The 14,493-nt window shown below is 51.4% G+C and overlaps 1 protein-coding gene across 1 annotated transcript in view; it reads right to left on the reverse strand.

Moving 5' to 3' along the window:
- Window positions 1-4,126: 4,126 nt before the first annotated feature.
- LOC133354335 (glutamate receptor ionotropic, delta-2-like) overlaps window positions 4,127-14,493 on the reverse strand; it is a 224,991-nt gene continuing 214,624 nt past the window's right edge. Inside the window, exons 17-18 of the mRNA XM_061571083.1 lie at window positions 13,349-13,586; window positions 4,127-12,553 (exon numbers count right to left, since the gene is read on the reverse strand). Of these exons, the coding sequence (XP_061427067.1) occupies window positions 11,024-12,553; window positions 13,349-13,586 (1,768 nt within the window). The 3' untranslated portion in view covers window positions 4,127-11,023. The remainder of the gene's footprint in view (window positions 12,554-13,348; window positions 13,587-14,493) is intronic.

Here is a 14,493-nt window from a genome sequence, read left to right on the forward strand (position 1 = left end):
CAACACGCAATACGTAATATTGTTAAATATAAGCGAAAGTATTTTTAAAATCTGAATGTCGTTTTTTTAATGTAGACATTGTTCTATCTTTGTGACGTCACAATGTAACTCCGTGCGAATGAACCTTGCATCTAAACATCGCTTCCGTGTCTCCCCGTGTATGTCATCGTCGGCCACAATCAATCCACCGCTGGATGAAGGCCTTTCTCCAACTCTAGATTTGAAGTTGTCGTGACTGCAAGGATCCATACTCTTTGGTTGTTTCGGTAAAGTCACGTAGGTAAAAAATAAAATAAATTAAAATGAAAACAATAAATTAAATCACGACGTGTCGGAAGCAACGACGGTTGCTTGTGTTGCTTCCGAAACGTCGTGAATTCATTGATTTGTTTTCATTTTTATTTATTTTATTTTTTACCTACGTGACTTTACCGAAAAAACCATAGAGTATTTCTCCAACTCATCGCCCTCTCGCCCGCGTGACTTGTCGTTTATACGTGACAAACATGACAACAACGTGGAGGGAGCTTCACAAGTCTCTGCGTGCTCCACCAACCCTTGCCCCCCCCTCCCCTCCCTCCCCCCCTCCCCCCCTCCCCCCCTCCTCCCCCTCTCCAATGTGCCAAAGCCGCCTCTGAGATGCACCGCCGTGGACGGAGTCATTGCTATCTGCACAACCACGCCTCCGACTAGCACACGCTTGGCTACGTACGGTGCAAAAGAAGTCCAACATACACACGCACATCGCAGAGACACTCAGTGACCGCCGGATCAATCTTGTCCCAACGCATTTGCGATCCAATCCACCATCGCCTCCGCAGCGCCGGGTTACAGGCGTGCGCCACGACTACACTGAGCCAGTAGGCCGCTGACGTACGCCAAGTACACATTGGGCCCAACAGTTTCAACCACATGCCAACGTTGGTCCAACGTTGAGCCAACGGTTTGAACCAACGTTGGCGCAAAGTTGGCATGTGGTTACTGGGCAGCACTCGTGCTGATTGTCGGTGTTATTTTCTTGTACGCGCGCGTGCGCGTGCGATGAGTTTTGTTTGGATAACCCCCCGTGTCATACGACGTGATACAGAAGACAGCGATTGACCAAACCTCACATTTCCAGGACCACCCTGCAGAAGAAGAAGAAGAATAAGAAGAAAAAGACGAGTATTGAAGACTCGGCGAGTCATTACTGGGTAAACAAATGGGTGTATTTACATCCTCCAACAGCATCACGAGCGGCTTGCTGATATTCCCAGTGTGCCGGTGGTGCAAGGGCGAGATTGTCTTGAGCCCCACGACTCTTCGGCCCTTTAGCAGGTCGCGGAACAGCCGCGGGTCACCCCCCATCAACTCGGATAATCCGACCGAAACCGCACCGAAACTACACCGTTGCAGAATGAGGACACGTTGTGTTTTTATTGAGACGCAAACAGCCTCGTTGTGGAACAAGGGTGAAGAGGAAGCTGCGGGTGATGGAATCAAAGTGATTGCAAAGGTGAAATGCGCTGCAACTGGAGAGTCGAATACATCACGAGGTTGCATTCATTGCACACAAAGTGCTTGCCACAAATGAACCACAATTCCTTGCTGATCTCGTCAAGGAGCGTGAACCACCACGCTAACTCCGGTCATTCTCGCAGCAGCGGCTTGTGGCTATTGTCATCGAGCAAAGACGGTCACCGCATCGCGCGCGTTCAGATGCGCTTGCGCGGCCGTCTGGAACGCTCTTCCTTCCGATGTTAGGAAGCCACTGGAGTTCACGCAATTTCACATCGTTCAGATTGGAAACTCAATTCTTTAGAACTGATTATGTTTGTTTGGTTTGTTGTCCTTCCCCCGCACCTCGGCTTAGAACGTTTGGCTACGTATGGTGTGAAGGAAGTTCAACGTACATACATCACAATATGGAATTATAACCTCACATTGGATACCATTGGCTCATTGTGGTAATAGGCATCCTGCGTCAATCTGTGACTCGGTCGCTCACGGCGCTTGAGTAACAATTCTTGTACAGAGTCGAGGAAAAAGATTGATCCTATCCCGAAGGAACCAACCAGGCACCTGTAATAATAACATATGCACGACCGAAGGCCTTTGACTTAGGGTAAACAATAAATGCACAATAAAAGGCATCACTGTGCTCACGTGACACTGTGTGAGAGTCAGGTGAAGTGCGGTTTTGTAAAGGGGTTGTAGTTGACGACGATATTGACCCCCTTCAGTAGCACAATGGACTTTATGTAACTCAGCGGTCGCCGGTTCAATGCCCCTTTCTCGAAACACAGTAGTTGAATCAATGGGGGCAAGAGTCGTAGAACATCCGCCCCGCACGCCTCCACCACCTTGCTGGCGATAACCACAGCTGGCCTGATCGGCGGCAGATCGCGTGTGGTGGTTGTGAGAATCTTTTTTGGGGGGCACTCAAAACTTTTCCAAGACGCCCGGGCCACCGTGAAAAACGTTCAATGGCGTAGTAAACAACATCGGTGGCGTCGTGGCTACATCATCGGCTCAGGGGGTGATGCAATCGGTCAGGCGGGGGGGGAGCGATATTTTGTTTTGTCTCGCACGGCCGCACCTCGGCTGATATCAGAGGTCGCAAACGGGTTTTGATTCCTTACCCGTACCCGGCCGCGCCAGGGTCGCAAACGGGTGCCCGTACCCGGCCGTACCCTACCTGTACCCGGCCGGGTACAGGTAGGGTATCGGGTACCTGATTGCGACCTCTGGGATGAAGCCATGTTGCAGGCGCGGGTGGGTTGATTCTAGGAACTTGAATTGTGAGAAGAGACAAGACGTTGGGAAATGAGTGACAAACGGTTACTCACCAGTGACTCACGGCCTACCCGTACCCGTACACGGCCGCACCAGGGTCGCAAACGGGTGCCCGTACCCGGACGGGTACGGGTAGCCGGGTATCGGGTAGGGTACGGGTATCGGGTACCCGGTTGCGACCTCTGCCACCAACTTAGCCAAGATTCAGCGCAGCTTCGGTTGCGACTGAAGAAATTTGACCGACGGCAGAAATCTTCGCGATGCGCCCTCCTCTAGCAGATTCCCCTTCCGTCGCCAGCACTGGTGCCAGCGAGTCAATTGCAGGGCTGCACCTTTATCGTTAGATTTTTTTTTCAAAGATATTCTCTGTTAGAGCGAATTAGACCAACAGTAGGGGGGGGGGGTGGTCTGCCTGGGATGATTAATTGCACGCAAACACAACAACGAAAACATAAATAACAGCGTAAATCCGCAGCGCAATGTTATTGTCAGAATTCTGTAGCAGCCTCGCCTGACTACACGCGTCGTGACTTTGGGTTTACGCGGACAAAACGTGCACATGTGGAATCTGTGTAAACAAGGGAGGGGGGCAGGGGTGGGGATGTAATTTTTTTTATTGAGTGATAACGAAACATATCTTCCGAAACAAAACCAACAAAATAAAAAAAATGCAAGGCAAAAATTTGCAGTATCCCGTAGAGTCCAGCCACTCCAAGCCCCAGGTTACTCCGACAGACATTGCACATCAATGGGTTTGCATTGCCACTGCGAAAAAATCCCACACCCGCATATGTAGGTGGTTTTTTTTTCGTCTTCCAGAAAAAAAATCACGTATAAAATACAGCATCTCTTACGTTCAAAGTTTATCAGCGGCAGAAAAATTCACACACAAAAAAACGACTTCTGTCGATGCCGAAGCCTGAAGTTTCGCGCCCCTTTCAATGTCCACTGGCCGCCCTCATTAATTCTGCCCCGAAGTGGAATTTTTCACCGTCGCCACCGCTGCAATCAGAGACTTCTCGAGTTGTCAACAGAACGCACGAACGTCACCAGGTTTGCCGCGGTGTTTGCTCCCGGACTGGATTGCTGTCGGAGCATACATTAAGATTTTTAGGTTGTTCCAATAAAGTCACATAGGTAAAAAAATTAAATCAATAAAAGTAAAATACAAATAAAATAAAATTTTCACGACGTTTCGGAGGCAACACAAGCTTCCGTCTTCAGGTGGAACCGTCACAGCACGATAGCTGTATCAATATATACAAGGACTGTTTTCTTGGAATTTCTCTCACTTGATACAGCTATCGTGCTGTGACGGTTCCACCTGAAGACGGAAGCTTGTGTTGCCTCCGAAACGTCGTGATTTTTATTTTATTTTTATTAATTGAAATTTTTTACCTACGCGACGTTACCGAAAAAAACCTAAGAATATGAATCCTTGCAGTCACGAAAGCTTCAAATCTAGAATTCATACATTACGAGTTTCGGCTTGAAGTTGGAGGCCTGTGGAATTATCGGGGGTGCACTGAGAACAGGTCACCTGCTGCACGCGTTAAATCGACATCACTGACGATTGAGCAAAATTCCAACCGACCTGGAGCGAGCATGGTGTCCGTTCGTATTTGCCTTGCAGGTTTTACCGATCTTCTCCCATCACCGTTTAACGTGAGTAACGAGTGCTAACCGATTAGTGTGCGCTAACCGATTAGTGAGCGCTAACCGATTAGTGTGCGCCAACCGATTAATGTGCTCTAACCGATTAGTGTGCGCTAACCGATTAGTGAGCGCTAACCGATTAGTGAGCGCTAACCGATTAGTGAGCCCTAACCGATTAGTGAGCGCTAACCGATTAGTGAGCGCTAACCGATTAGTGAGCGCTAACCGATTAGTGAGCCCTGACCGATTAGTGAGCGCTAACCGATTAGTGAGCGCTAACCGATTAGTGAGCGCTAACCGATTAGTGAGCGCTAACCGATTAGTGAGCGCTAACCAAGCCAGTCGATTGGTTGAAGCGAAGCGAGCGAGAGAGATTGAGTCGAGCTTAAACGTTGATAATTTCACCGCACTTGCTATTTGTATCATTCGTAATCATCATCAGAATCATCATTATGCCATTTTAAGGTCCATACACTAGCCTGTCGATTATCCGAGGGCAGATTATCGGGCTTGTGTATTAACCACGCTCGTGACAAAACCCGACGTTTCTTCACGCTCGCTCGCTTCAGTATCGAGGGCTAAGTGACTCGACGATGATGTGAACGCAAACACGTTGGGAAGAAAACCCGAATACTTTGCTAAACAATAAACATCGATGTGTGTGTGTGTGTTTACGTCTTCACCACCCCCCCCCCCCCACACACATACATTGCGTCGGTAAACATTGATTGCGTTTTAGCAGCAGCACGACTCACGCCCGTTTTGCGCTATCCGTGAGTTTTGCTCTTCGTTTCATCCGGGCCACTCGTCCCCATCTAGCCCCCCCCCCCCCACTCCCACTGCATATGCCAGACACATTGAGAGTCGCCTGCATGTCTATTGCACGTCTCGCGCCGATCACGTGGCAACATCAGCCAACCAACCAGGCAACAGAAGCAGAGTCCTGAGCATCAACAGCGAACCTGTCGAATATTTCAGATTACCACCAGACAGACAAACAAACAAGCAAACGAAAACAACCCAACGATAAATTATTACAATTCCACAGAGGGGGTTGGGGGGGAGAGGACAAAATAAATCAAAACAACTAATATATATCACCATTGGAACCTCATTTGCCAGTAAAAAATATAATAGTTTTTTTACCCTTCTATCTGGCAACAAAACTGACACCTTTTTTACAAGGAGTCATGTTTGCATAGACCACAATACCTGCAGTCATAATGCAAACAAAAAACATAACTCTGATAATGTATGCACTGTCCTTGAAGTTGATTGGTCCACACCCGAGACAGCTTTCCTTAGAGCCTAGTCTCACATGGGTTGGACCAGATGACGCCTTTTGACTCCTTGTAAAAAAGGTGTCAGTTTTATTGCCAGATAGAAGGGTAAAAAAACCAATTATCAACTAATACATATCTTTTAATATAGAACAATAATAAGAATAATGATACGAGCCTATTTTGGCAGGATAGTGCTTCATCGTTATCCGTGTGAGTTCTTAACAACCGTTGTTTGTGTGTGCGCGCGCGCGCGCGTGTGTCTGTGTGTGAGCGGTTTCGGCGAATGAGTGACAGAGTGGACGTCCACGATCAGAGTGTGCCCGGGTGGGTGGGTAGCGGTCATGAACGCACGCGTGCGGCATGGCACTCCGTAGCAAGCAAAGCAGTGGACCCCAATGCTCCCCCCATCCCCCCACTGTGGTGGTTTGCCCGCCGCTAGGAGGGTAGCACGTGTCTCCCTGCGCTTCTGTGCATGCACGGCGACACTTCTCTAGCAGGAGGGAGTGGGGGGTAGGTCACGAAGAGAGATGCAGAAAAGGGTCGAAAATCGGCTGCCAAACAAGGAGTGGGTGGCGGGGGTGTGGGTGGTTATGGGGGGGGGGGGGGGGCACACACACTGATCTGTTTTTTATTCTTATTCTCCACTCTCTCTCTGTCTAATATACATCATCTTTTTTTTTTTACAAAGCTCATAAGAGGTGTGAAAATGTTATCTGTTAAAAATTTTGCCCGGCATTTACGTGGGCGTTAATAGAATAAAATACTATACAATGCGCCTTTTCCTCCGTAATTTTTAGTTTATATATACTATATATATATAGCAAAGGACATGATGATACACGAGGGCAATTTTTGGACAATCGTTGCCAAACATCATCACCGACGCGAGACATTTGCCGTGAGCAACTGCGGCAAACCCCTCCCCCCACATAAAAAAAATACCAACTTGATACAGCGGTGGACAAAAGAGATGGGTGGGGATTCCGTCTGGACGTGGAGAACACCGCCCGGTGTGGTTTGACGGTCGGCCAATATCGTCTCCATCGCATCATCTCGAACAGTCACGTTGGGACTTCTGTCCGCGATCCGATCGGACGTTGCCCACCCCGAGTCAAGATTTTCGGCCACGTTTTGGGAAACTGGTTGATTCTTTTTTTTTCCCCCGCGACAAAATAACGGCCGTGTGGAAACCGTGGCTAGCAACGATTTGCTAACGGGTGACAATTTCCGTAAAAAAATGTACCCTCGCGTTTGACACGGCCTCACGCAGTAGGCGTCGCAATGCAAAAGGTGCGCGTTTCGTGACACAGGGCGGATTCAACGAATGCCCTGTTTTGAAAAAAAAACGCCAACGGAAAACAATCGTCGTTAATCACCACCACCCATCGTCATTATCTCCAACATCGCCACCGCTCGCAATGCGCACAATTGCACCGTGACACACGAATGAGCAGCACTTCAAGGTGGCCGTGGTGGCGGCGGTGGTGGTGGCAGCGGTAGTGGCTTAAGAGTCCCACGTTCACATGCCGTTAGCTGACCTCACAAAGTGAGTCCTTCTCGTTTTGACATCTTGTCTTGTTGTTCGTTCAGTCGTAACCCATCTGTGCAGTTCGCGAGTAACGGCACGGACTTCACACGCCACCTCTCGCTTCTTCACTCTTACAAATTTGTTTTTTTGGGTCATCTCTCTTCCGTCTCCCCTCGGGTCCAGTTCAAAAAAAAAGTTACGCGGAGAGCTTGTGGGTACGGGAGGGCGGACAGAGGGAGCTTCGGTGGCTGCGTGTGAGAATCGGGGACAATTCCTGGGTGGTGGCGACGGGTGCTACGTTTGTCAAGGGAGGTGGACGTGCAGCTTAGACCTCCTCGGAATTATGAATCCCCGGAACATCGTGCACTCCGAGACCAAAACCCCAGGACAATGTAACAGGGCTAACAATACGTCTGCGCTGTTCCAACTTGCCCTCTCTCCACACCCCCCCCCCACCCCACCGCCGCATGCACCTGATGGGCTCAAGGTTTGTACCAACCCAGAAATTGATTGTCTGTTTGCTCCCAGATAATCGGGTGGCTTAGGGATGACAATACCGAGCCGGCACCGCTGAGGTCCTCGGTTCGACTCCGGGTTTTTGCCGAGCATGATTAATCGGAAATCAGAATCTTCATTTAGACTGGAGAATGAATCCGATGAGCTATAAAGCTCTTTTCAACAGATGTTCAGTCTGGGCGGGTCAGCAAGTTACAACATCAAATCGGGTTCTCAAGTGTGAGTGAGTTTCTGGTCTCAACCCAGTCACCACGCGGCGTGGACTCCCCGCACGAAAAATAGTAATTATGAAACAATTATATTTTTTACTGAATTTCATTAAATTCCAACTTCTGGGAATCAAAACATTGGTGAAGATGACAAGGTCACTTGAAGGGAGTTTTCTGAACATCTCTGTTGTTCAGCAATTCTCAGACAAGCAAAGTGAACACTGCGATGCAACATTTCTGAACAGGGCTCTTGCGAATGATGTGACGTCAATAACGCATGACAAATTGTAGGGAAAATGCCCCCACCCCCAAAAAAAAATGTCTCCGAAAAGCTAGATGTGACTAAAAATCAAAAGTGCTCGTGGCCTTGGATGTAATACAGTGCTTTCGAGGTGGGGGTTGGTGGACCACGTAGTGATGTGATAATCACAAGGCTGCAGGGCTTGCGGGTGGGCAGCAGACGGCAGTACAGCAAAGGTCGGTACGTGAACCTGTCTGCGTAGCGGACCGAGAGCCAATCACATCGTCCGCGTGGTAGGGATTTCTTTGGGTTTGTCGGGTATCTTTCCACACGAAGCAAGACAATCCTATTCCAAACGGAATTGGCCAACAATTCCTAAGCAGGACCCTCCTTCGAAAGCATCTCAAGGCTCAGAGAGGCTTTTGGAAAGTAAATCATGAAATTAAAAGCGTTATAGTCGTGCGGTGAAGCGGTGAAACAGCGTTTGGCCACAGCACAAAGGACACAGCCAGCTGAGTTTGATACCAGGCCATGGTTAGCTATAGGGGGCAAGTAATATCTATCTGAACAGGTCCTCTGTGGGTCTCCAATCGGCAGCGAATGGTTGTGAGGAAGTACGGTCAAACAATCCCCATGACCGACATGGCTTTGGGAGACTTTTATCTAAGCAGTGGATTACCTAAAAGGGCTTTGACTCAGGATGCAAATGAAATAAATGTTTAATCCGGTCGCGATTTCGAGCGAGTTGTTTGCAATCGGAACCCAGGTTTTGCTTGACAGTAACGCTGGGGTGGAGCCATTTCAACCCCCCCAACCCCCAAATCAACGGTTGAACGTGACTGAATTTGTGCAAATTAACCCTTAAAATTAATTTATTTAAAGCGATGAGATGCCAGTCATTAAAACTTTACGGAGTTTTCCTAAAGAAAAAAAATCGGAGCATTTATTTGACTAGTTAGGAAATTGGTTTTGGGGTTCCACGCCTCCCCCCCTGATGCTTATGTTAATTGAGCCTGTCTTTATTTTGAAAAGGTGTTACTTGTTTACGAACAAATTGACCATTTTGTTTTTGAATTGCTTGGATATGGTCCGATTAAAAGAAAATCTAATTACCCAACTTTTATAGCCTTCACTCGAATATTTTATTTTCCCTTTCACCGACACTGCATGTGCGTGCGTTTCCATTCATCTTTGCAAGATTTCCTGGTAATTGCATCCCAGGATGCATTTTGCTCGCTGTCCAGAATAAATGTCCTTCTCTGTTCGTGCACAAATAAAACATGTAACCACGCACCGCCTCGATCGGTCTACAATAATCGCGAGCCTTACATCGTCTCGCGATGATTCGTTGTCCTTTAAAAAAGTCGGTTGAACATTTTGCATCGTAGATTATATCATTGGTACAAATCGCAACGTACCTTTAAAAATATATATATATATTCAATAAGTGTGGTGAAGTGTGGTCAAAACAATGCCCATTGGGCAAGCACCTGCGGCTGATGATTAGCCAAGCCGCCCTCGCCTCTTGCTACGAGTCTGCCAAGAAAGCTTAAGGCAAGGCCCAGTACGGGGGGGGGGGGGGGGGCGGGGGGACAAGACCACTACGGTGATCCGTGCCACGCCACTTTGGGCAAAAAACACCACCTGTTCATTCACTGCATGTACCGATGCACTGCATGGGAGGCGCGGTATGACAAATAATTGATTTCTGATGATGATGATGAGGCATCCTGCGGCCTGTCCCAATGGCAAAAACCGCTCCGTGTTGAAAACAAAAACGGACTGAACGACTACTTTATTCATTTTAATTTTTTACCTACGTGACTTTACCGAAAAAAACCTAAGAATATGAATATTTGCAGTCACGAAAGCTTCAAATCTAGGAAGGACTACGATAGAAGCCAACAGAACCGGTGACAACCAGCGGCCTCTGTAAGGGCAAGTGCAGAGAAGAAGAGAATGAGATGGAGAGAGCCATGTGTGTGCGTGTTTTCCTTTTATCCGCTCAGGAGGAGGATGGGTGGCCTTGTAGAGAAGTCTTCACTGCATAAACCTTGATGAGATTTGGGAAAGCGGCCAGGCTATAAGCAAATCAACCACAGGGCTCTAAAGATATTTCGTATGCACGCTTGTGCCAATGCAACGTGAACAAAATTCACATCAAACATTGTAAAAAATATATATTTAAATATCGCCATTATACACATGCAACAGCTGGGCCAAGGTTGGTTGACCCGGAACCAACGTTAGCTCGACGTCAACCAACATTGGCCCAACGTTGCATGCCTACCGGGCCCATTTAGGGGATAATTGGGCAACAGGGCAGGAGGGGTCAGAGGCCACGGAGGCTGCGTGGCCACCGAGTGGTGGGAGGAGGGAGCGAGAGACGCAGGGCTGTTATTCAAACAGCCCAAGAGGGTGCCCGGCTTTTGCTTTTCAGATTGGGAATGTGGAAATGTGGCACGGGGTTTTTTCCCCCACCTCGAGTGGCAACGACAAAGCGGAGAACATCCGTTTTCGACTCCGAGGACTGCAGAGACGGTGAAACGGCGGGTGAGACGGTGTAACGATAAGCGAGATAGCGGTGTGGCCGGTGAGACGGTGTGACGGGCAACACGGTGCGACGGGGCGAGACGGTGCGACGGGCGGGCACGCGGTACCAACTCCCGTACCCCGCAAACAAAACGAAAAAATGAAATTTGGTCAAGCGGTGAAAGTGTGCGAGCGTTTTTCGTGCGTTTCTTTTCTTCCCGTCCCTCCGTTCCTGCGAGCCGATGCGCTTCGCGGGTTCCGCGCCAACGCCGCCACCGCACGCTCAGATCGAGGTGCTCACCGTGGGCTCTGGCACCAGCTCAGAGAGCGCCGTCTGCGTCGTCACCGACAGCGACTGAAACGGCGCCGACTTGCTGGGAACCGTTTTGTAATCGCCTTGAAACTGCTGCTGCTGTGGCAACTGTTGCTGTGGCAACTGCTGTTGCTGTGGCAGCTGCTGCTGCTGTGGCAGCTGCTGCTGCTGTGGCAACTGCTGCTGCTGTGGCAACTGCTGCTGCTGTGGCAACTGCTGTTGCTGTGGCAACTGTTGCTGCTGTGGCAACTGTTGCTGTGACAACTGCTGCTGTGACAACTGCTGCTGTGGCAACTGTTGCTGTGACAACTGTTGCTGCTGTGGCAACTGTTGCTGTGACAACTGCTGCTGTAGCAGCTGCTGCTGCTGCTGTGGCAACTGCTGCTGTGGCAACTGCTGCTGCTGCTGTGGCAACTGTTGCTGTGGCAACTGTTGCTGTGGCAACTGCTGCTGTGGCAACTGCTGCTGTGGCAACTGCTGCTGCTGCTGTCGCAACTGCTGCTGTGGAGAATGTCGCTGTGGTAGCTGCTGCTGCTGCTGTGGCAACTGTTGCTGTGGCAACTGCTGCTGCTGTGGCAACTGCTGCTGCGGAGAATGTCGCTGTGGTAGCTGCTGCTGCTGCTTATGCTGTAGTAGCTGCTGCTGCTGCTTCTGAGGTGACGACTGCCCGACTGGTCTCATGCCCGTGCTGTCCGATGCCGGCTGTAGAAACAGCCGACCTTGCAACAGCTCTGGCAGAGGGCCCACCTGAGACCCGGAGAGATGGCAAGCCTGCCGATCGTCTTGCTGCTGCTGTTGCTGCTGTTGATGCTGCTGCTGCTGTTGATGTTGATGGTGCTGTTGCTGTTGTTGATGCTGCTGCTGTTGATGGTGCTGTTGCTGTTGTTGATGCTGCTGCTGCTGTTGATGGTGCTGTTGCTGTTGTTGATGCTGCTGCTGCAATTGCTGCTGATGCTGCAGCAGCTGCTGTTGATGCTGCTGCTGTGGCTGTTGATGCTGCTGCTGTGGCTGTTGATGTTGCTGCTGTTGCTGCAACTGCTGTTGCTGCAACTGCTGCTGCTGCAGCAGCTGCTGTTGATGCTGCTGCTGCTGGAGCTGCAGTTGGTGTTGTTGATGAGGATTCTGAAGCTGATGATGCATCTGCTGATGTTCTCTCTCGTGAAGCTCTTGCTGCTGCTGCTGCTGCCGCCGCCGCTGCTGCTGCTGCTGCACTTTTGCTGCCTCGGGAGCGGCAGCGTCGGTCCCCGGCGGCTCCGCGCCGAGGGGCAGCGGCGTGGGCAGCTCGAAGGCCTCGCGCAAGCCCTCGCTCCGGGCGGCGTCCAGAGCCGGCAGCTCCACGGGCGTGAGGAAGATCCGCTTGTGCATCTCGTCGCCGCGGCCGTCGCCGCTCCCGCCGTCGCTGCCGCCGTCCCCCGGTCGCCCCCCCTCGCCGTGCCGGCTCGCCGCACCGAGGCCCTTCATCTGCTCGTGCGCCTGCTCCATCTCCAGCTCTTTGTCGTCCTGGCGGAGGAACGCACCGGCAGTGAAGCGCGCGTTTTGCACGGCGGTGCTTCTCGTTGCTAGGGGCGGGCCCTTTAGTGCAGCCCGCGACAATACACGAATGCCGAGAACGCCGCCCCATCATCGTCAACGTGCTGCTGTCAAACCCCCGGTGGCTTCAAACGTTGCGGCGGCACTCACACTGATGATGTCTTATTGGCTAAAGTGACCCCCCCCCCCCCCCCTCTGAAAATGAGTGAAGACCACTGTGCTATATGATATCAGAGTGTGTTTGTAACATGTGTGTCAGCATAGGTGGTGGGAGGGGGGGGCACAGTGGTTAGTGTACCGCGTTAGGTAACCGGCGACCCGAATTCGATTCCCGCTCACGGCCAACGCCAGTGACGATTATCTGAACCATTCCTGGGCCACCCTGAGGTTGAGTGAGTACCTGGTGCGATGCGTAAACATCGCCGCTGGGGAGACAAAGGTGGTCGGGCGTGGTGCTGGCCACCCACCCCCCTCGTGTACCGTGCCGGCCTTCATAGGCGCTCGCCAACAGCACTCGCCCCAACAGTCTGTCAAGGCTTATGTGTACACGTGCGTGTGTGTACACATCAGTCATCTCAGTCAGTCGACCCGTGGCACCTGCTGGGTCTGCCCCGTGACCTCCTGCCAGCGGGCGTTCGACACTTCACGTGGCAGCCTCAAGGTGCACATGGCCTGGCACAAGCATCGTGGTGACGTCCACCGCCACTTATTGGCCAATGGCGGTTGTTGTTGTTGTGTGTACACACGTGTTCACATACGACTCACGTTTGGCGGGCACAGGTTCCCGGAGCGCCGGTGCCAGCACGCCTCGCAGGCGCCCAGCAGGCAGGCCAGCAGCAGGCCCGCGGCCAGCACGGCGAAGGCCCCGGCCAGGCTGCTCAGCTCCAGGCCCGGGGGCCGCTGCTGGGGGAGGCCCGGCCCGTACGGGTCGCACTTCCCGCGCCGAGGCCACCACTTCTGGCGCAGCGCCTCCAGCTCGCCGCTCTCCTGCAGCTCCAGCAGCCTGGAGGGGCAGGGGGGGGGTAAAGGGGGGGCAGAAGGGGGGCAGGGGGGGCAGAGGGGGGAGGGGGCAGAGGGGGGGCAGAGGGAGAGGGGGGAGTACCGTTGCTCACGTCAGAACAGTCACGTGGCACAAGCACTGATGTGAATAATAATAATCATTGTTTACATTTGTAATGCGCATTTCAGCAGGGCACGCGGTGGGATCGGTGGCATGGCCAGCACCGTGCCAAGCCATCAGCGCCGATGTTCACGTTTGAGCTCGAGTTGAATCAGGGGACGTGGGTCCAGTCCCAGGACCGGGTTCATACATCGCTCGCCACTGATGTCGGCCGTGGCCGGGGATGGAGCTCGCGTCGTCGGGTCCGGAGCACGGCGGAGCGCCAACCGCAGCGCCACCGCTCCCCTTAAGCACAAAGCGTCAAGTTGCGCCCACGGAGTCGGTGATGGAAAGCGTCTGTCGGGGGCGCGCGGTTCTAACCTCAGTCCCAATCACGACCGAGAGGACGGGTAAAAAAAAATCACCAAAGCGTGCTGACCCTGGCTGGCTGAGTAACATGATTCTAGATTTGAAGCTTTCGTGACTGCAAGGATTAATACTCTTTGGTTTTGTCGATAAAGTCACGTGGATAAAACACCTGATGAGGGAGGCGTGTGTTGCCTCCGAAACGTCGTTATTTAATTTAGTTGTTTTCATTCATTTTATTTTATTAATTGTTTTACCTACGTGACTTAACCGAAAAAAACAAAGAGTATGAGTAACGTGTTGTCGAGGCTGCGGTCCACACGGCAAGACCACCGCCGGTCAACGGTGCTGACGGGAGCGACGATGTCATCATCGGCCACGATCACGCGGAGGTGGCAGACCGGTGACCCTTCTACCGTAGAGGAGGCGTCTCTGCCAACCGGGC

This window comes from Lethenteron reissneri, chromosome 47 (genome assembly GCF_015708825.2).
Source record: "Lethenteron reissneri isolate LAM-NWPU_2019-01 chromosome 47, ASM1570882v1, whole genome shotgun sequence".
Classification (NCBI taxonomy): Eukaryota; Metazoa; Chordata; class Hyperoartia; order Petromyzontiformes; family Petromyzontidae; genus Lethenteron; species Lethenteron reissneri.